Source organism: Anoplophora glabripennis, unplaced genomic scaffold (assembly GCF_000390285.2).
Source record: "Anoplophora glabripennis isolate ALB-LARVAE unplaced genomic scaffold, Agla_2.0 scaffold1071, whole genome shotgun sequence".
NCBI classification, from domain to species: Eukaryota; Metazoa; Arthropoda; class Insecta; order Coleoptera; family Cerambycidae; genus Anoplophora; species Anoplophora glabripennis.
The window spans coordinates 4,072-28,445 of record NW_019417404.1 but is presented as its reverse complement, the minus strand read 5'-3'; the positions used below and the strand labels follow the sequence as shown (position 1 = coordinate 28,445).

The 24,374-nt window shown below is 30.5% G+C and overlaps 1 protein-coding gene across 1 annotated transcript in view; it reads right to left on the bottom strand.

Moving 5' to 3' along the window:
- Positions 1–23,573, bottom strand: part of LOC108914285 — a gene marked incomplete at its 5' end in the record, with an annotated part of 89,120 nt that extends 65,547 nt beyond the window's left edge. The window contains 6 exon segments of the mRNA XM_018720060.1: positions 1,166–1,192; positions 5,270–5,406; positions 5,459–5,638; positions 11,810–12,463; positions 17,996–18,131; positions 23,192–23,573. Of these exon segments, the coding sequence (XP_018575576.1) occupies positions 1,166–1,192; positions 5,270–5,406; positions 5,459–5,638; positions 11,810–12,463; positions 17,996–18,131; positions 23,192–23,573 (1,516 nt within the window).
- Positions 23,574–24,374: the final 801 nt, after the last annotated feature.

Here is a 24,374-nt window from a genome sequence, read left to right as displayed (position 1 = left end):
GTATTTTCAAAGACGCCGCAGTAAAACGAATAAACACGTGCAAAAAACGATCAAACCATCAAGGTTTTAGGTACTGAAATCTACGAAAATACTAACTTTTTTATATATAATTCCACATGTAAATATTCTTATAACATTTACTTGCTTAGTCCTACATATAAAATTGTTTACTTTTATTTATAAGTATGTGAAAATAATTCTTAATATGTGGGGTTAGAATAACAGCAAACGCATGTTTTACAAACGCTTTTTTTAGTTATTATTTTATTTGAGTAAATTTAAATGGTAACAAAAAATAATATAAAACATAATAAACAAAACATCCAAGTATTTTATTTTTGTGCTTACTTTTGTTCTACACGTTTTACTTTTAAAGATTTCAGTACCTAAAAACGCCAGAAATTTCACTATTTCTCGGCCAGGAATATGGCCACCTAAAGACAAAAAGTTTATAAACATTGGTCCACAGATGCTTCGTTTTCAAGACAGAGGATGTTAAACTTTTGTAAAAAAATTGCTATTTTGTAAATATCTTAAATACCCTTTACCCAATTTTGTTGTAATTTGGCAGTGTTATACGTACTTTATGTTATTTAGATGTTACATGTTATTAATAAAAAAAATGATAATTTCCAAAAGAAACTTTTCCCCATGTTTCTAGTGGTCCAGGGATATGCAATTAAGTGGATTTTATTTTTTTTCTACAAAAATGAATCAAGATACGAAAAACATTCAAGAGACAAGAAAGTTGTACTTTTAGTTGCTTAATTCAAAAAATGTATAAAAATTACAAAAAAGTCAGTGGCATACTTTTTTTTTATAAAAAATATTCGTTAAGGTACCGCTTGGGACGCCACTGGACTTAATAAATCTAATCAAGTTGGAGTTAAATTAGCCTCTTAACACTACAAATAACTGCCAAATTACAACAAAATTGGGTAAAGGGTATTTAAGATATTTACGAAATAGTAATTTTTTTTACAAAAGTTTAACACCCTGTATCTTCAAAACGAAGTATCTGCGGACTAATGTTTATATGAACTATTTGTCTTAAAATCATTCAAATAATCGTCTGTTCAATTTATTGTACATAGTTAATTAACAACCTTTATATCACAAGCAAAAATATATAATAAATATGTTATTATCATTATTCCATACTTACCATTCTGCCATGGTCTTTTCAATGTGCCTGAAAAAAAAAATGCTTAATACATTTTTTGAAAAAATTATTATATCCTATTATGCAAAACAGTAAAACTAATATAGAGTGTGAGAATTAAGTATTATCTTGCTCCACTGGCAAGAAAAACACTTGGAATGGTCAATTATTTATTTTTATTATGATTAAAGCATATTTTGATGCAAAAATGTTTTCCTTGTATCAAAAATTTAAGTGCAGTGGTCTACGAAACATAAAAGTCTTTTACATCCTAATGCAGCTGCCATTTGGTAATAATATCAGTTCCATTTTTTCTAGCTATACCTCGTACTTTTATTACTATTAACAATGGAACTTATATATTTACATAAGACGAAATCTGTAAAAGTTAAAATAACTATGCTTTAAATAAATAATGTTCTTATTACTCTTATTACAGAATAAATGACACTATCAGAAATAAGAAGCCAAATAGGCATTTTAAAGCCTCTGCGAGTAGAGTACGATGTTATACAGGTCGTAAACATAGCAGTCGATATTAGGTCAATAGACTATGTCGAAAAAAAGAGGGTACAAAGGAACTACAACATAACAGAAATTTTATTGTTTGATATGTTCAATTGACCCTAAAAAATGATAAAACCGCGGAGTGCTACCTATTAAAGGGGTGCGTTTTTGAGAATGAAGTAAAAAGGTGGTATTTTCAGTTTTTTAAGTTTTACTCGAAAACTATGAATTTTTTCTAAATAATTGTCAACAGAAAAGTTGTAGCAAATTGAATTTCCAATCGAAATGAGTCTTTTTGAAGTCAAAAAAAATATTTTTAACAAAAATATGTCCAAAAAACGAGTAAAAAAAACCCGAAAAAATGCGTTTTTTTTCTTTTTAGTTTTTGGCCCACACCTTTTTTCTGAGAGGAGTTAGGTATAGGCATGCTTCACAGAAAAAAAAGTTAATATGTTTTCCTTTAAAATAAGCCTTTATAGAAGTACCTACGACTAGTAGAAACCGAGATACATTGGATCAAAGTTGGCTACTTTTTGGATTTTTGGCCAATTTTTGCCCTTTTTTGACGATTTTCGTCTTATAACTTTTTTCTGAGTTAATTTAGGTAATGCCATATTCAAATGAAAGCTGGTTTCAAGACCTTTAAAATGGTGCCTGGTAGAAGTTTGTACAATTAAAATCAACCGAGATATGTCAATTTAACCAACGATACTTTTTTCTTTTTATAAAATTTTTATTACTTTCGGTATTATTTTGTCTAATAAATTTATTTTTGTGAATATGAAAATTAAAATAAGTTTCTAGGTGATTGGAAACAACAGTTAATCATATATATCTTATAAATTTTCAGTTTCATTTAGTATATTTTCAATATTAATATCAATTCCGTCGTTTGGCCAAAAATCCAAAAAGTAGCCAACTTTGATCCAATGTATCTCGGTTTCTATTAGTCGTAGGTACTTCTATAAAGGCTTATTTTAAAGGAAAACACATTAACTTTTTTTTCTGTGAAGCAGTGCCTATACCTAACTCCTCTCAGAAAAAAGTTGTGGGCCAAAAACCAAAAAGAAAAAAAAACGCATTTTTTCGTTTTTATTTACTCGTTTTTTGGTCATATTTTTGTTAAAAATATTTTTTTTGACTTCAAAAGGTCTCATTTCGATTGGAAATTCAATTTGCTACAACTTTTCTGTTATTACAACAGACAATTATTTAGAAAAAATTCATAGTTTTCGAGTAAAACTCAAAAAACTGAAAGTACCACCTTTTTACTTCATTCTCAAAAACGCACCCCCTTTAAAAGGTAGCACTCCGCGGTTTTATCATTTTTTAGGGTCAATTGAACATATCAAACAATAAAATTTCTGTTACGTTGTAGTTCCTATCTAAAGTACATAGTCAATAGCCTATATCAACATTTCAAGAAGAATGTGCAAAACAGACATGTAAAAACAATAAATATATATTTCTTTATGTAAATGAAGTTTAGTTCCCACTCCATCCTTTAACTTTTTATATGTAGTGTGCAGTCTCATATTTGTGCATCTCACCAGCCAGATTAAATAAGTTGAACTTTGTTTTAACAGACATTTCCATACTCTTTCTTGATACATGGCAACATGGCTTTCAGATCCATATCCCATTCTCAATTACTATATTTATGTTAAATAGTTTCCATCTCTTTTTTAATAATAAATTTGTTATTTTTTCAAATATCGAATTCATTTATAGTGATTTTCACATACATCTGTTTTAAATAGCAAATCGTAATAATTTCAAAAATAATCATGTTTATGTCATCATATTTATATACACAGTGAATATGTTTGGTCCCATAAAAAAGTGTGTGCAGGATCTAAAGTGGATTCACGTCTCAATTTCCACTTAAATATTTTTATAACTGTCAAAGTTATACTGGGTGTTCGGAAATAGTGGTACTTCATTTTGAGGGTAGATTTGTTGATTCAAAATAAGACAAGAATTTTATATAAACATGGGTTCGCAGATCCACCCTACGGGAGGTAGGGTGGATCTGTGAAACATCCCAAAAAAACTGTCCAAAGTTTTATTTATTTACATTATTGGTTAGGTAATTGACAGTGAAATTATTACATCAAAGTAAGATTTTATCAAATAAACAAATCAACCTGTTCAAGTGTTCTGCTTTTTTTCACGTATCAAACAAAAAAATCAAGATGAGTTAAAAACAACTTTAACTGGTATATATATTTTTTTTAATCCTATGAAGCTATTTACAGTTTTATTACATATTACAAAATCAGGGCCGGCAGAAGGGGTGAAACAGCAAAGCAGATGTTTCAGGCATCATTTTTTTAACAGCAGCATTTTAAGATTTGATTATTAATTTTTTATAAATTTCAGAATTTGAAAATTGCTCAAAAATGTAAAAAAAATTTTTTGACCCCGAATGCGTGGTTTTTCCTGTCTGTGGCCAATGGAGAACGTTCTTTTTCAAAATTAAAAATTATAAAAAATTATTTACGATCAACCAAAGCACAGGAACGGTTAACAGACTTAGCTATCGAGAAAGATATAACAAATAAGTTGGTTTACGATATTATTGAAGACTTTGTTAATGAAAAATGTAGAAAAGTTGATAAGTGATGTGTAAAGATCCCGTTTTGACATTTAATTTTTTTTTGTTTTTATTGAATATTTTTTATTTCTGGTTTTATTGGAATATCTGTTTTATTCTTTATACGATGTTTCTTATAATTTCTGTTTGTTTTATTGAAATGTTTTTTTTATTTTTCATAATTTTTATCAATACATTGGTTATTTGTTCCAACAGTAGTAACTTGTATATATTTTTTCTTAGAGCGCAAACAAATATTTGCTTCAGGTGCCAAATACCCTGCCACCGGCCCTGTACAAAATAGTACTTCTTGCAGTTAGCTTGTCGGACTTGACAACTCTACTTTGTTCTTGCTCATTGATTCGATAATGCAGCTGTGGGAATATGATACTACCCCTCCTATGATTTTTAAACTTTAAAAAACTGTTTTTTTAGGGATTATCTTGATAAAGAAAAAATCCACATTGTACAAATACTGCTAATTTGAGATTAAACTGAAATTTGTGAAAAAAGTCCAGTAAAAAAAATTAACGTTTATAATAATTTAATTAAAGAATCTAATCTAATTTGATTTGATGATTTCAAACTGTCCAAAGTTTTAGGGGATGTTAGGTCGTCCGCGGCCATGGGGCGCAGGATCGACGTCATCTGATCTAAGAAAAGGTGCCTCAAGGAGATAATTCTTTGCCTAAACTGTTATAATCGGATAATACAAGTGGTACCTAGATGTAATAAACAATAATGATAAATATGTAATAAATCATATCTGAGAGCGTCGATCCTAATGCACCCTGAACCCTGATGGCCTACAAACGTAAAAATTGTTGGGCCCTTACTTCAACTTATCTGTTAGCGTAGCTTATAAACTCAATGGCTGTAAATTACATTAATTTTTTTTTTTTTTAGAAACAATTTATTTTTAGGCAGATGCATCTTGATTGTATGTTTGAATTGCAATACTTATTTGTACCAATAGAAGACGTCACCGATAATATCTAACCTACCTTTTCATGTCTTTAACTGCATTGTTGTTTGTTGCCAGTAATTTTTGCCAGTACTCCACTAACTGTAATGCCTTCATTAAATTTAATGCATAAAATGCAGACTTCTGTTTTTCTTCACACAAAAATTTTAAATTCAGCTAAAAATTACTGTTGTTCATTTTTTTATAATTAATAAATTGTTATACCAACCAAATATTCTTTTAACTGTATAGAATAATGATGCAACTCTGGATGTTCATATGTCAAAATAAAATTTTGTGTAATGAGTTGAACATGTTGTCTCATTTGTTGCAGCAAAAGGGGAATTTGGCTTCGTTTTATGAAATTATCTTCCTCTTCTTCAAAATTGTCCGATTCATTAATTACAACCTGTTTAAGAATGAAAATATATATGCAATAAAATATCGAAAATTACCTATATTAACATTTTTAAAAATACACGTTTTAAAAAGGCATGACAAAAGAATTTGATAGAGACTTTATAGTTAGTTGGAGGGTTTACTATCTGATTTGAGGGCTACCGATTGTCATAGTACTGTACAAATATTCTTATAGTACAATATTTCAGTTATTTTGTTTTGTTACATTTGTTTTTTGTTTGGTAATAAGAAACTAAAAAGGTTTATATCTTTTATTTTTTTTTTCTGTAAATTTCATTTTTTTCATTTACCTATAACATTAAATCATATTTTTTTTATGGTAGGTATAGATACTTTATATTTTTTTCCAATTTTAGAAATCTGTACAAAATTTTCTTTTAAAAGATTGTTAAACAAGGTATTTGTCATAAAAAAATTTAATAAACAGTAAAAATTAAATATAGGCTGTGTTCAGCGAATGGTTGGACCGGTCAGTTGTTGTCAGACAAACATTTTGATGGTCAGCTTAATCAGCTGATTGGGAATATTGGGCAGGTTTTAATACAATTACTAAAGACCATTCAGCAAATTGTTTGACTATAGAAGTTTGACCAAACTAATCCGACGATTAGCTGAACACAGCCATAGTAACCCATTGAATGCGTCCTTTTTTCCCAAGTTCCCACCAGTACACAGTGGGAAATATTGGAAAAAATTTGAGCCACGCCTCAAAACTACATAATCAAATACTTAGTACTGATTTTTTTTATTCTTTCCGAAATTACCTGTACTGTATAGTTCCGGTGAGTTAATTGGAATATATGCCTAGAATTTTTTCAAAATGGCCGAGTAATCTCTAGCCTCAATCTCGATCATACATGATCTAGCCTCAATGTCGATCATACGTTTGACATTCTGTGCAAAACCATACTTATCGTATCAACTTCGACGTCACCTGTTATGTGGGTGTTGTATAATAATTAAAACGTAATATTGACAGTTAGTAGAAGGAAGCACAAAAACAGGCGCTTTGGTGGGGAGTTCTGAAAGGAAGCCTAGATAGTTGAGTTGAGAACAGCACAGAGTGAAAAGTAAGACGATCGGTGCACGGTGAAAATATATAAGTAGTGAAAAATTAAGTGTTTAATAACCGGTATTAATTAGCAGGTAACATTCTTTAAGTACTTTGTTGTTAATTGTTCTATGTAATCTTATGCTTGTGATGATTATAGATGTTTCATGATAAAAATTCTGTGTATGTTTAGCCTTCATTGTCTTATGCTCAGGGGAGTATATTCTAAGATAAAATTGTTACAATTATTATTAACGATTGCTCATTATTTATTACATGTTAAAATATGTATATATTGTCGTGACTGCCCGGATATTGCAATAACAACTCCTTTGTTTCACATTTAACTTGTTTTGTCATGATTATGTTTTTCGAAAAACAAGTAATAAAACATTTCTTGTGCTCACTTTATGTCAAGACGCATATAAGGGCCTTGTCGAATTTACTAACATTTTCGCCAGTGAGGAATGAATCTGTAAAAAGAATAATTAAATACAAAAAAAAGAATTGCTCTGGGTTGTCTCCCGTATGGGACTCCAGTACCTTACTTATTATTATTATTATTATTGTTATTATTGTTGTTAATATTGTTGTTGTTATTATTATAACATCTTCCCGAAATCTCAATTCATTGCTGGATTGCCTCCCGTATGGGACTCCAGTACCTTACTTATTATTGTTGTTATTGTTGTTGTTATTATTGTTGTTATTATTACCTTCCGGCCCTGCCGGCTAACTAACACCAAACCTCTTCAGTTTTACTTGGAAGTGTGTATGTCTAATTCGAGTGAGGTGACATTTAGTGGCACATTAAATAAGTCAGGTCTTAATTATCATTAGCAAAGGACTTAATGTATGCCGTTTGTTAGCGGTTGTTTTGTATTTATATTTGGGTAGTTAGAGTAACGATCGTGGGTTTCTTTGCCATGCTCTTTCCCCACAAGAGCTCTAGGTGAGCCTGGCACTCTCATTTTATGTTAAATGATTGTTAATGTTTTTGTTGTTCTTTCTATGTGTCACATGTTTAATTTGAAGACTGTTGTACTTAAATAATAAAGTTAGGTGTATTTACTCTGCTTTTGTTTTATAAAATTAAACCATACTTCCCCTCTTTAAAGTTAGTAGCCAGCACCTTTCGGTGAATTAAAAATAGATGTATACAATGTAGGTATTCCTTATGATGATCACATATGTTTGGCCACAACTATTTATTTTCTTTTTTTCGATCGTACCCAGGGTTGTTATACTACAATATTTGGTTTCTAAAAATGATAAAAAAAAGGAAAATTATGTACTAAAGGATGCCAAACAAAAGAAAATCATAAACATTAAACATATTCCTAAATCATGAATCTAGACCCAAAACATAACCTGAAATTTATAAATCTTAACCTAAAACGAACATACTCAATTTATTCTAAACCGGTGAGTGAGAATCCATAAAAATATTTTTGCACAACTTTAACTCAAATTCATAGGAAGCTGACCAGGAAACCTGAATACCTAACCTCAAATCCAAAATAATTAAGTTAAAAATCCACAAAAACAATATATTTTCTTCAACAAAGGATATCATTGCTTCAAAAAGACATTCTGCAATATGTTTTCCTGTGCATATCTATAATTTAAACTCATAAAACGTAACCTTAAAGGACTAGAACCTAACCTCAAATGTTTAAAATTTAAGCTAAAAATAAAAAAGCAAACAAACCAATCCATTTTACGAAAAAAAAAATTCTTGCAACTGTGCCTTGTTTTCATTTTTAGCTTAAATTTTAAACATTTGAGGTTAGGTTCTAGTCCTTTAAGGTTATGTTTTATGGATTTAAATTTAGGTATGCACAGGAAAACATATATTGCAGAATGTCTTTTTGAAGCAATCATATCCTTTGTTGAAGAAAATATATTGTTTCTGTGGATTTTTACCTTAATTATTTTGGATTTGAGGTTAGGTTTTCAGGTTTCCTATACTCCGCGGTCGAAATTATAGAGAGTGACTCATCACTAGCTTTTGGACTAGTAAGGGGGATGAAACGTGCCGGGAACGAAAATCCATTGGCGTGTCTGCGTAAAAGGCAACAAGATATAGAAAATATTGAAAAAGATAATAAAACATAACATCTAATATTTTTTTACGGTTTGCTATAACCGGCACTTTGATGCATTTTAATTATTACAGCATTTTAAAACGTGCCAGTTGTGTTTTTTTAATTTATAAATTTATTATAGCCATGGAATTAGACCCCTTGTCTACACTTATGCTATGACGTTTCTCAGGACGGGTAAATCAAGTCCGTTTACACCAACTAAAAAAGCATTTCCCTATTCCCTATCAAGTGCAAAAGACAGAGATAGAATATAGATCGACGTTCAGTGTAATTCAGTCTATAGACGATTATAGATTCTATCGATGTGCGTAGCGAGCGGCACAAAGATAAATAATATTGAACCGTATAAAAATCATTTTATATTTTATACGCATTATGGTAATATTGTTTTTATATTATGTCTGAATCACTCTCTATAATTTCGACCGCGGAGTATAGTCAGATTCCTATGAATTGAAATTAAAGTTATGCAAAAATATTGGTTGCACTCTCAAAAGTACCATTTTTATGGATTTATACTGACAGGTTTAGAAAAAATTGAGTATGTTCGTTTTAGGTTAAAATTTATAAATTTCAGGTTATGTTTTGGGTCTAGATTCATGATTTAGGAATATGTTTAATGTTTATGATTTTTTTTTGTTTGGCAGCCTTTAGTACATAATTTTCTTTTTTTTTTTTCATTTTTAGATACCGAATATGTCAAACTTTGTATGATCGAGTTTGAGGCTAGTGATTACTCGGCCATTTTGAAAAAATTCTAGGCATATATTCCAATTACCTCACCGGAACTTTATAGTACAGGTAATTTCGGAAAGAATAAAAAAAAAATCAGTACTATTTGATTAGTTTTGACGCGTGGCTCGATTTTATTCAAATATTTCCCACTGTGGTGTACTTTCAAAAATAAAAATCTTTAAAACCAAACCCAATTACTTACTGTACATTGCTGGTTATATTAGAAAATTAAAGTGACTTTTCCTGAGGGAAAATCAGCCAGAAAATCTCAAGTGAGTATATCTGATGTACATCATGTACCCTGTGAAATAAAGACAAGCGAGACAGTCTCGCTTGACGTAGCCAATGGGTTAAGACCATTTTGGTCTAATAGATGGTAAAATGTGTAGATTCACATGCTTATTCACTGAAACATAGGCTAAATACTAGCTTACTATGTATCTGTACTAGTGATGTGAGTGAAAATATATAACAAATTGATATATATCAATTTTTGATACATATCAGCTATTATATATATGTTAATAGCTGATATATATCAATTTTCCCGCCATTTCATGAATAAAGCCAAATTTCAAACATAACCTTACATTTTAAAACTAAAAACTTGTGGTGTGGTAGGCTTGAGTTGGACTGTAGTAGCTCTTGGGTACCTGGAATATCTCCGTCAAAAATGAATATAAAAATCTGAAATTTTAGGGGTGTACTATAGATGGGAAGAACTAAGAGCGCACGTAATTTCAAGTCACCCCTTCCACCCTAGGGGGTGACGGGTGGTTTTTTTAGATGTACCCTACTCATTTTGCGAGTTTCGGATTCTATGCGTAAAACTACCCCCGAAAGCGCGTTCTTGCCGAATTCGCACAAAAACCAAACCACCACCCTCGTATGGATTTTGTCGTTTTTTCGATGAGCATTTTTCTCCTTCAAAAATAAATATAGAAATCTGAAATTTTAGGGGTGTACTATAAGTGGGGAGACCTAAGAGCGAACCTGATTTCAACTGGCCCTTTCCACCTTAGTAGGTGCAGAGGGGGTGAGGGGTGGTCTTTTAGACGTACCCCCAAGAACGCGTTTCTGGGGGTAGTTTTACGCGTACAATCCGAAAATCGCAAAATAAATAGGGTACGTCTAAAAAAAACCTTCACCCCACCCCCTAGGGTGGAAGGGGTGAGTTGAAATTACGTGCGCTCTTAGGTCTCCCCATTTATAGTACACCCCTAAATTTTCAGATTTTTAAGTACTACTTTAAAGCAGTTTCTTTATTATCATAAGTTTTTGATAATTTTTATTTCAATTTTTATCTTTAATTTTTTTTAAGTACGTATTGTGATATACAAAGACTAAATTTTCTTGTTCTAGAAATTTCCCATTTTTTATTTCTGGGTTGATAAAACTAAATTGCTAATAAACAGCGTACTTGCTTATAAACAGTCAGTAGCACGCAACAAAAATTAGAAGTCAGTATGATAAAAAAAATATAAAATTCCAATCTAAATATGAAAAAAAAAAAAGATCACTTGATAACTTTTCTTAAAGTTCATATATATGACATGTATTTGGTGTCAAATTAATCAGCAAGGCATTAGCAATATAAAAAAACTAATTTGAGTATAGTTTTTTTTTAACAAAATTCATCTGATATATATAATGATATATATTTTGATATATATCACCCAAAACTAAATAGCATGCTATTTTACATCACTAATCTGTACTAACCTATCTGTTAACTGTTAGTTTTTTGTTGGCCAATCTTCAAAATGGACAAAATTCGCAATAAGATTATGGAAGTTACAAAAAAAAATTCTTTCTCTAAAAAAAACTTAAAATTGTCATACAAGCTTACGCGACAGCAAAAGTAAGCTAGTTAGAAGTTCTCCATTTGAAACAACAAGTAAAAAATAGTGTTCTGTATCTTCTTAGTACAATGTACTGTGTTTTTACAGGTATCATGCAAATGTCGTTACAACTGCAAAACACCAATAGCAGAGTACAAACTATATTCAAAAAATCATATGCCTCTGATGAAATTGCTCAAAAAATTTATTTAATTCAGAGGTTTACGAAGCTTACGAAGATCCTAAAGAAAGCAACTGCTGATAAAGATAAATTTTTTATATTAAAAAACAAAAAAAAAGAATATTTGAGCCTGGACGAATGTAAAAAATCAAACAATGCTTTCATTTAATCTTCATTTCAAAATTATAGTATGCACAAAGAAAGTGGCTACTGTATTTTTCAGAATAAGATTAAAATTACATACCGTTACACTCTCGTTAGGAAGTACTTCCTCCTTTCTGTTATCTACACTTTTTGACCTCTCAGAATAATTTGGGGCTTCAGATTGATCATTTCCATTGCAATCAAAATTGCTATTTTTAGCTTTCTTTTCCATTTCAGGTAAATTACAAATTTCGGAACATTCAAGAAGTTCAGCTATTAAATCGTTAAGCTCTTTTCTAGTTACTTTGACAGCCTTATCGACTCTTAATTCTTCTTTATCTATTTTGTCTATTTCTTCGTCAGCTAATATATTATATTCCGGGTCTTGTTCCTCATCTTCAGTAGCTTTTGCAACTTCGTCCAGAGGTCTTGTGAACTTCTTAAGAAAATCCATCCAATCATCATTATCACAATGCATATCATACATATCTGTGGTAATATCAGGTGGTATAAAAGCTTCCTCAATAACTTCCAATGGTGTTGAACTGAGACATAGTTTGGATCTCGTACGACGCGCAATATTTGCTTCTTCCTCAACCTCTTCTTTCGATTTATTTGGGGGTATTTTAAAAACTCCATCATCGGTCCAATTTGTCTGTGTATAAGAATCAATGTTTGCTGAAGGAGTAGGTGGTGTTGGAGGTGGAACTGAAGGAGGGTCACTAATAATTGAACTGTCTCTATCATCTTCACTCTGCAAAATTAAAAGAAAAACTTAATATTAACTGTTTTCTTTAATTAAAACATACACAATTTTAATGGTAAAAATCACATTTGCAAAAATATCATCTACATGATCACTTTTCACCAAATGATGCACTTTTTAAAGAATGAAATATTTTTGTAGAAAACATAAACTAACAATTATTGTTAAACTGTCAAAAATTATTTAAAACAAAAAAACCTTATAAGCTCAGAAATGTGCGATACATAGTGATGTGTATTTTTTTAATTTCTAATTCTCTGCTTTCTTCAGTGCGAGTCTAATAATGAATTATCGCCACACATAGATCATGATAATACTATTTTATATTCTCCTCAGCATATACAGGGTGATTCATTAACAATGGGAAAATCGAAAGCTGAAGATACTACACGTGAAATGGTGACCATTGGTGCAAATATGCCTTATCCGAAAGTTGACAGTTTCGGAAATACAGGGTGTTGATAGTAAAAATTTTAAATCGTTTTTTTGCGATTATTCTGAAACATGTAGGTTACAAACTTGAAAATTTGTTAAACTATATTTTTTTAAGCGACGAATAAGATGCGTGTTGAAATTACAGCGTTGGTCATAGAGGGCGCCACTTACGACCTATTTTACCGAAAATTTTGTTAATAATTTTTTACCCTGTATGTCTAATATGAAACTTGATTCAAAACCTGAAAGAACAATAATTTTTCCATTAATTATGTACTCTTGTTTCATTTCAGTATCTCGATCCGTTTTTGAGAAAAATCGATTTAACGAACACTATGTTTTGATAATACGAGAAATTAAAAGCGAAACAAACTAAGTGTTTCTTCATGTTATTACAACAATTAATGATAAAACAATTGAAATATGTAATAATGATATAAAGTAATAATTGTTCAAAGAATCCACCGTTGACACTGATACACTTTACACAACGTTTTCTGAGATATCTTCAGGTTTGAAACAACATATTGGGATTGCGTCTGACTTTGCTGGCAGTGATTCGTATTCTTTGGCACAACTCTTCACACGAACCAATAGATTCTTTGTAAACTATATCTTTCATTCAAGACTAAAAAGAAAAATCAAGAGGATTGAAGTCCGGACTTCTAGTTGGACAAGCAAAAATGCTTACATGGCCAATCCAGCAATTTGGAAAAACCAGAAAGACCAGACTTCATCCTCTTGATTTTTCTATTTGGCCTCGAATGAAAGATATCGTTTAGAAAGAATCTATTGGTTCGTATGAAGACTTGTGGCAAAGAATACAAATCGCAGTCAATGAAGTCAGACGCAATCCCAATATGTTGTTTCAAACTCGAAGATCTCTCAGAAAACATTGTGTAAAGTGTATCAGTGTCAACGGTGGATTCTTCGAACAATTACTTTAACCCTTTCGCTGCGCAATACGTCTGAACGTAGCTACCGCGCCGTGCGCAATTGTTTATCGCGTGCGAATATATACGTCTGGAGCAGTTAGACCACTTATAGTTTTACGTTATGTTGTGTTAAATTACGATTTACGATAAATTTTACGATTTTATTTTGAATAAAATACAGTATATGTACTAAATAGAAACTGAAAGAAACATGAACAATCTTGGTACTATTACCAGTACCTCTTTCCATAAAAATATTTGTCACAATCGGTATAAGCTCGCCCGCAAAAATTTGCCTTACCAATTGCAATAACCGAGTCACTATGCACACGGTTGCGAATATATACGGTTTGAGCAGCCTGATCCAATTTAACTAATCATGCGAATTTATCCGTCTGGAGCAGTTTGAGCCCTATAAATTTTTAGCGAATATATACGTCTGGAGCAGTGAAAGGGTTAAATCATTATTACGTAGGTATTTCATTTGTTTTATTGTTAATTGTTGTAATAACATGAAGAAACACTTAGTTTGTTTCACTATTACTTTCTCGTATTATCAAAACATAGTTAAATCTATTTTTCTCAAAAACGCATCGAGATACCGAAATGAAACAAGAGTACATAATTAATAGAAAAATTATTGTTTTTCAGGTTTTGGACCAAATTTCATGTTAGACATGCAGGGTAAAAAGTTATTAACTAAATTTTCGGTAAAATTGGTCGTAAGTGGCGCCCTCTATGAGCAACGCTGAATTTACAACACGCATCTTATTTGTCGCTTAAAAAAATATAGTTTCACAAATTTTCAAGTTCCTAACCTACATATTTTCAGAATAATCGCAAAAAACAATTTAAAATTTTAACTTTCAACACTCTGTATTTCCGAAACTATCAACTTTCAGATAAGGCATGTTTACGCCAATGGTTGTTAATGAATCACCCTATATATTGCACAGATGGCCAGGTTTTCTTAACACAATTCTCAAACAAGTACTGTACTGTAAGTTTATTATTATTCATATGACAAAAAAAAAAAAAAACTTGGTTAAAGAACTTTGGTCAATGGCCATTTGGTTTATCCAGGTTTTTTATTTAAAACAAAAAAATTATTATAATGGATATATTTTTGATATATATATACACATTTTTTTTTAATATAAACATACTTTAATTTTTTTAGAAGACTGTGGATTCAATCTGATCAGGTGTGACTGTCCCTAATATTGCAAACACGCCTATGTGAATGCTTCTGCATGATATTGCAACAATGCATTGCTAATAGAATGCTCCCAGTACAATGCCTGTTTGGGGAAGCCTTAATAAAGAATGAGTACCTACATATCAAATATTACTAATACAAATACCTTTATGTTTTATTTATTCCACTTTGTTAAGTTTTTTTACATGCGTACAGCTTGCGATTCTTTAATTCAGTTTATGGTATGACACTATTTTTTTTTAACAGCATCATATAATTTTTACCGCTTCTCTGCATAGACATATTTTTTTGCAATAGGAAATGAATATACTTTTATGGGGTTATATAAAAAAATATCTAAAAACATTCTTGAAATATATTCACTAATAATACACAAACAAACAGCAAACTACGTAAAACAATTTTCAATACCAGGAAGTTACTCATTAGTTATCGAAAGAAATGAAAGAAATCAAGCAAGTTTGAGAATTGTCAATACATGTTGTTGTCCGATACCAAAAATTGTTTTACATAGTTAACCCTACATCAATTGATTTAGATTTCTTTCTTTTTGACTTTGAAAAGATATTTCTCTCCACATACTTTCACACAAACCAAACAAAATTTACATTGTCATAAGCAGACAATGCTGTTCTATAGTACAAAAAAATCAGTCCATTACCATATCAATGAAACTGATTGACAATAATGCCGGAAAGAAATTTGCATTTTTACACAGTAAAGTTGCACACTATACATTTACTATAGTCTCACTTTGTAGCGTCTACAAAAATTCATACTTACTTAATTACCGTATAAAGTAATTTTTTTTCTACTACAGTATTTTGAATATCAGAATAATTGCTGTCCATTTTTGCATGTATTAATTTGATGCGGAATAACATTTGTCCAAGTTTGTGAAAACAGGTACTGTGCACACTATCTGAATTATGGGTAATTGTAACTAACGATTTGTGCATACATTTACAACTATTCATATTCAGAACCATGGAGAAATGTTTGTGGCACATCACATTTTGTTAGGCTTTTAAGTTTTATGAGGAATTATCTATTTTGTGCAAAGCAGGTGGTGCAGAAAAGCATATTTTGTATAGTGGTTGTAGAAAAATTAAATTAAAAGGCACTATCATATGGCAAAAAACATTTAAATATTTTTGTTAAGAAAAGATGGTTTTAGAAAAATGTTACCTAAACTTATAAATTTTATAACTACATTTATATGTACTCTATTAAATTACAAAGTTTTAAGAGGTTTAGCTTAAGGAGGTTCAACAAAGAAAAAAAAATGGTAAGAAAGTTTTCAAAATCATTGAAATCTGTTAATATGCCAACTGTCTCGTGTAAAAATATCAGATCGATTGCCAATATAAACATAATTATAATTAAAGAATTAAATATTACTAAACGTTTTAAAACAATAAAAATATGCACTTACAACGTAATTATTGAGATAATGGAATGAATATATAACGTTATGACAAATTTGAACAAACATCTGATCCAAGGAAAGGAAATAAGGCAACACTGTACGCTGTATTTAACGCTTCGACTGACACGCTATATTTGAATAGCTCGATTATAGACTATAAAATTATTCCAGTCAAAAACATATATAGTAATAATTAATATTAAATAAATTTTTCGTGATCTAATGCAATATAATAGCAATTTGAAATAAAAATTGAAAGGATCTCTTTGCAAAACGAATAGTATAGATGTTCTATCATAATCTTCAATTTGACAAGGCGACGTCTCACTATCATACACTGAGCTTCTTGATAGTTATCATATGGATTCTCGATTTGTACATTTTACTTTTTTCTTATCAGGCCCACATTCTGTTTCATGCGAACTTTATATTGCTTTTCAGTCATTACTTTTCCTTTGTATCTTGGATGTTCATTCATGTTTATGGAATACGTGCAAAGCACAGTTGACAGTAATGACAGTTAACCCAACTTTTACCACCACGCCATGGCAATGTTACCAGATTTCATCCATAATTTTACAAGCTATACACGAAAAATATATGAAAGCTAATATGTGTTGTATAAATTTCATTCGTATATATTATATTTAGTTCGCTCAAATTAGTTTATGTAAGGTTGGTACTACAACAAAAGTACCGTGTATAAGCATAGGCTTCCCTCCCGCACCGCCTGCCCCGCAAGAGATGTATCGAACCTCCTTAAATAATAAGGGATATATGGAAAATAATTGTGCCATAACTGCCAGAAAAAATTTGGTCGTTCATTGATTGCCAAGTAATTTTTCTAACACTACAGTGTCATAATCAGGTGTTCACTACATTTTCAAATATTGCAATGAAATGCTGTGAAATATATTTTGAATATGAGTATGAAATCATTGGGGAACAGTTGCGATCTACTAGACTGTTTTAATTGTACCATATATGAATAAAAAGACAACTAAAACCTCATACGACTGTCATTTCATTATTTAGTAACAGAAATACAGAAAATATAACTTTTAAAATCAAATAAAAATGTATGTTAGAAGTTATTAATAAAATTACTTGTAGAGCAACTTTCATTATAGATCAGAATTTAGTTGCAAAACAGTATGCACTTTTTATGTAAAGACCACATTGCTTTAAGTTTAAATATAAATAAACCTTTTTTAACAACAAAAAGAAGTTCATATTTGGCAATATTGTCTAAAAGTATTTTGGGTTTATTTACTTTTGTTTTTAATTCACAATATGGAAAAAATACTAATAGGGTAGGACAAAACTTGGAAAAAGAGTACCCGTCGGTAAGTTACAAATTATTAAGGATACACTAAAACAATGGTTATACTTTCTAATAAAAGGTGAGGAGAGGAAGCATTACAATTAAAAATATGAGGTTATTGAAAAAAATACTTGGATTTATCATAAAAAATACATATTAAATATAAAACATATATTACCTCCTCTTCCCCAGGAATATATTCATCTCCTGAAGAATCTTCCTGCAATTCTTCTGTAAATAAAGCTTGAACCTCGGATGTAGGTTTCGATGTTGTCCACGGCATTGGAGCAATTGCTACCGATGACAAAAGTTCTCTGGAAATTTATATTTTAGTATAGAAGATAATAAGGTTATATGACATTTTAAAATTAACTAGTACCTATTTTCAATTTAGATGGTAACTTAATCATGTTCTCTGGGTAGACACACACAATATGATACATGATTTATACAATAATTGCAAAAAAAAAAAAATTAGTAAAAAACTATAATTTCAAAAAGCATTTCTAATTATTTTGCTAACAATATAAAATACTCTGAAATGACAAGTGGAAATTGGAAGTACTTAACTAAAATACCTATTAAGTAAAATTGATTGTTAAATGATATATATATATATATATACGGGCTTTCTTAATGATATGCAAATATTTAAGGGTATGATTGCTTTATAAACTAAGGTCCAAAAATGTTCCATTGCGAAAATACAGGGTGTTAAAATTTTAGGAAAAAGAAGGAAATTAATATTTTCTAAACCGCTTGAGATATTTCTATGAAATTTAGTACGTAGTGATAATTAATAAAGGTGCATGTTTTTCAGTACAAATATAATTTTTAGCTCTAACAGTGGCATGCGTACAAACACTGACTGATATTTTTAAAGAAAAAAATTGAACGCTAATGGTTTTTCTCCAAGTAAAATTATTTTTGAAATCCCCATTCAATTCGAAAGATAAGAGCTCTCTTGAGTTTTTTTTTCCTGCGATGCTATGTTTTTGAGTAAAATAAAACTTGCAGAATTATTAATAATTTAATAGCAAAAATTAAATACATTACAGGTTGGCACTTGCATGTAATGAACAACAACAATTAACGACATACACCAATAACATAACATTACAACTAATATCAAACTGTTGCTACAAAAATTGTTGAAAATTCCTTCACTTAATATGCACGCTTTCGCCCGTCATGGAATTTCGCACTCTATGAAATATTCCCGGAGTATTTTTTATTTTATCACATGCTGCAATTATTCTTTCTCTTAATTTCTCTACAGTATGAATGGGACTTGTGTGCACTAGCCTCTTAAGATGGCCCCATAAAAAGAAAGCTAAGCTATTGAAGTCGGGGGACCTTGGTGGCAATTCTTGAGGTCCACCGTAGCCAACAGTTCAACGAGTTGGATAAACAGTTTGTAAATAATTGCAAACATTACAGTGAAATGTGTTGGTGCATCATCGTGCATGTACCAGATTTGGTTTCTTATTGCTATCGGAACATCCTCAAGCAGCAAAGGCAATACTTCTTGAGGAAATTGTGGTAAGATTGTCCGTCAAGTTGTCCCAGCAGGAAAAATAGTCCAATAAAGTGGACACCAATGATTCCAGCCCATATGTTGACCATTCGTGTTGGAAATGGGTTTCCGTTATGGCAAGAGGATTTTCATTCTCCCACAAATGATTGTTGTGGAAATTTTGAATGGTATTTCTTGAAAAATTTACTTTGTCCATGAACAGAATGTGTGATTTAAATTACAAACATTATGAAGATAACACTGACAAAAGGTAACGCGTTTTGGAAAATCTCTAGAAAGTAATACCTGTACTCTTAAAATGTACTACAGATGTAACAAAAAATCCACTAAAATTATCCAAATAATTTGGTGGCAAATATTCAAATATCTAGCGATCTTCCTCATACTTGTTTCAGGATGTTCTTCGACTTCGTGTAGCACCGTTTCCTCAATTTCAAATGTCCTTACATTTCCAGGTCTACCTTCAGATGTACGTATTCAAACACTACCAGTTTCAACAAGACTACGATGAATATTAGAAAAATAATGCATTTGCACCATTTCAACATTTGAATAATTCACCATTATTAGAAAGATTGTAAAAATAAGATATTTACAGTAAAAACAGATTTGAACGACAGATACTTACTTCAAAATGTCAGAAGTGCAAGTGATACATTCCAGGCCAACTAGGTTTATTGCAAAATTGTATTTTTCAATAATTACATTAATTAATTACGGACAATACAAGGTTTTATTTTTTTACTCAAAAACGGCGCATTACAGGACAAAAACTCAAGAGTGCTCTGATCTTTCGAATTGAACGCGAATTTCAAAAATAATTTTATTGAGGAAAAAAACCATTGACGTACCATTTCTTTCTTTAAAAAGATCAGTCAGTGCTCGTACGCACACCACTGTTAGAGCTAAAAAATATGTTTATATTGAAAAACATGCATCTTTATTAATTATCACTACGTACTAAATTTCATAGAAATATCTCAAGCGGTTTAGAAAATATTAATTTCCTTATTTTTCCTAAAATTTTAACACCCCGTATTTTCGCAATGGAACATTTTTGGACCTTAGTTTATAAAGCAATCATACCCTTAAATATTTGCATATCATTAAGAAAGCCCGTATATATATATATATATATCATTTAACAATCAATTTTACTTAATAGGTATTTTAGTTAAGTACTTCCAATTTCCACTTGTCATTTCAGGGTATTTTATATTGTTAGCAAAATAATTAGAAATGCACCACTGTTAGAGCTAAAAAATATGTTTATATTGAAAAACATGCATCTTTATATTGCTACGTACTAAATATCACTGAAATATTTCAAGCAGTTTCAAAAAAATTAATTAATTTCCTTCTTTTTCCTAAAATGGTAACACCATGTATTTTCACAACGTAACATTTTTGGACCATAGTTTATAAAGCAAACTATCATTAATTTTCCAAGTTTCCATTTTCCTTAAATATTCGCATATCATTAAGGAACATCCTGTATAATAGATAATTTGATAGCTGGAAAAGCCAGCCCTTAGTGTACTATTTCATATGCAGAATATGAACCATGAACCATATATGAACCATATTTTAAAAATATAACAAGAATTAATATAATAAAATAAGTGACAGTAATAAGAAATATAAATATTATCCTAAATTGTCTCCCGTTATTGTCCGGTTGGATTGCATATAAAAAAATTAGGGGAATGGGAAGATATTAATGTTTTTTGTATTAGCATAAAAGTCTTTCAAGATTTTATATTCCTATTTTAAACTTAGAGTTCATCTGCACTAATTTAAGCAGCTACACTCAAATCCCACGTCTTGCGTAAGGGGTAGTTCTAGGGGAAGAGACACTATTACATTTCTCGGTAACTCTTTTGTAAATTTTGTAAACTTTTTGAAAAACATTTATTTCTAGACTTGTGTGGAAAAAAGGTATCTTTATTTAATATCTATTAATCCACTGTTAAAAAACTGTGGTAGGTGACGATGGACGTAGAGGCAAGGTCTATAACATGAAATAACAGGGTCCTTATGAGCAACAAAGGGCCAACTAAAGGATACTTCACTGAAGCTGGATGTCCTCTTAGACAAAATGCAGGAGATTATCTAATTTATCCTAAAAACCATAAAATAAAATAATTAGGTACCTACTATGATCAAAGAAATTTTTTTTATTTACAACTCATCTTCTGTAAAATTACGCCTGATATAAAATGAATGCTTGGGACAAAACAAGTGAAAAGAATACAGGATATGATAATTTCCTACTAGTATAAAAAATGTATATAGGGTAAGAACTTACTTACAACGAAATATATCCTGGACTAATTCATGCAGAAAAGCGTAACTTGAAACTTTTAGGTAGTTGAATTAAAAATCTATGCACACAGACGGTACACTGTATAATCAATAATTGGTGGTCTTTTCAGATACCATGAAAATGGAAAACTAAAATTAATTACACTACACCTTTGCTTTTCACTTAAATCAAAATCCATCCGTTTCTCCCAACCAGAGGTTATTTTCGCCTTTTTTTTATTGAGACCTAGAGAACACTTTCTGTGGATATAATTTCAATGGTTTTAGAAATAGTGTGTTGGTTGTCCATAGTATGGAGTACTTAAGGCAATATTATTAATAGCAGCAACCAGGAAAACTCGGTGTTGGTAAAATAGAAGATCACGTAAACTCACTCAGAAAAGAGAAGTAAAATATGACATAGAACAGAGGATAGTAGCATTTCAAAATGCTACAATACATGAGGATACATTTGTAGCATAGTAGTTAGCAAATTTTCAGAAAAGTATTTGAAAATAAAAATAGATTATCTTGAGCAAATTTTAAATTTATTCACAACTAAAGTATTTGTTTTAGAGAAATTATTAGAAATTAGAAAGTAGATAATATTAACGTTATGAAATTTATTATTATATGGCATGTAAACCTGAATTGTTTGAAAATGATTTGGTTTATCAAAATTAAGAAGAGTACCATTTATGTTAAATAGTCAATGTGTTAACATTTTTTAAAATGCAGTAAAGATAAAAAAATTGGGAATAAAATAGTAATAGTCCCCCGTTACAACTATTTGTATGATGAGACATGAATAATACTCTTGATAATACTACATAAATTTGTATTAAGATACTTTAAAACTAAATTGAAATATTGAAAAAATATATAAAATCTACCATCTCCCTTATTATTCTTTAAAGTACTAAAAAGTACTCCTGGAAATATCGGGAAACAATTTAGGACTACCTTTTATAATCAAGGTAAGCAGAAATGTAGAACACTTAAGGTTAAAAAAAGGATGATACCCTATAACTAATACATGTTAATCGATATTAATATGTAAAACTTATTTATTATGAATGAAAGTAAAAAAAACGTATTTCAGAAACAACATTTTAACGTAAGTATCTGTAAACATATCAATTTTATGAATAATATTAAAAATGTAAATAAAACAATATTTGTCCCATCGAGAATCTCATTGGACAAATATTTAATAATCTGTCTAAAAATTTTAAAAATTACTGATAAATATGTATATAAATGGGTTAATATAAACTGAAGATATTATCAATTAATCGATCTTTTGCATCCATAAACTTTAATTTAATCAAATTCGTAATTGACAAAAACAATTAAATTAAAAAACACATTTTGGTAGCCAGTAAGGGTGTGTGCATGCCAGTACTATTTAAAAATATTTTGAAGTCGAATAGGATCGATAGACCTCTCAAAATGAAGCCAATAACTTTACAGTAACCATAAAAAAGGTGCATAGGTACCTTCAGATTTTAGTAAATATAAAATTGTACTTACTTGGCTTTCGCTCTTGTTAGTTTAGGTTCATAGGGAATCGACTCATTACATCCGGTAGGGTTTTCTGCTTTCTTCACTAATGCTAAAACGTGTTCATTTGTAACTACATGTTTGATTATATTTTTAACATGTATTGCGTTCAACTTTGTTTTGGCTGCTTTTTCTTCTAGTCTTCTTTGAAGTTCATCTTCGATACTTTCGATTATCAATTTTTCAGATTCGGTCGGTTTTGGTGGTGTTTTACGTTTACTGTTTGGTGATTCTATTACAATTTTTAAGTTATCATCTGAATTATCTTCAGAATCTTCTTCAGCACTGATTTTATTTATATTATACATTCTCAGTTTCAATATTAAAGGGTTCGGAATCCAAAGAAAAATAACTGAAATAAAAATTAGCAATTCAGTTGTCACTTAATACCTAACCTAAAAAAACAACAAACGAACCAACTGAAAACGTGAAAACCACAAAACATATGTGAAAACTTAACTGTATTGCGCTTGCGCGTAAAAACTTAACCAATCATCGTATTTCCCTCGATTCTGTACATTTATGTGTAACGGCTACATTTTTTGAAAATTTCGCGAAATGTCGCTACATATAAATGTATTTAAAATAATTTTGACTTCAGGAGGCAGTACGGCTGAGAGAAAAATAAAGTAAAGAATCGAGAGAGTACAGCTCGATAATTGGCTGAATTAAATGTAGTGCGCTAGCCAAACTTCTGTAAAAGTCGCCTAATAAAATAATGTCGACGCTAAGCTTTAAACTTAGCGTCGACTAGACTCGCCGATTCGAATCGAATCGAATCGCAAAAATATGAATCTGCGTCGACCACTGAAGAGCCGCAACGCACCTAGCCGATTTTCCCGGGCGCATTGCTCGTTGAGCGAATTTTTGCGGCCACGCGTTTCGACTCGATTCGGCGCACCTTAGTCGACGCGGAGAAGCGATTGATGCATAGACGTGAAACGACGCGATAGACATGTGTTTTATAATTTCTTCGTATTCTTTGATTTTTTTTTTCTACTTTACTTTTTTCGAAATGAATGAGGAACTGTTAGTATCTGTGGTAGAGAAATATCCTGACCAACCATACGACTATTGACTGACCGATTCGACTCTCCTCAATTCGTCTCGATGAACGCACTTTTCAAAAAATGCTGCTCTATTCGACGCGCCT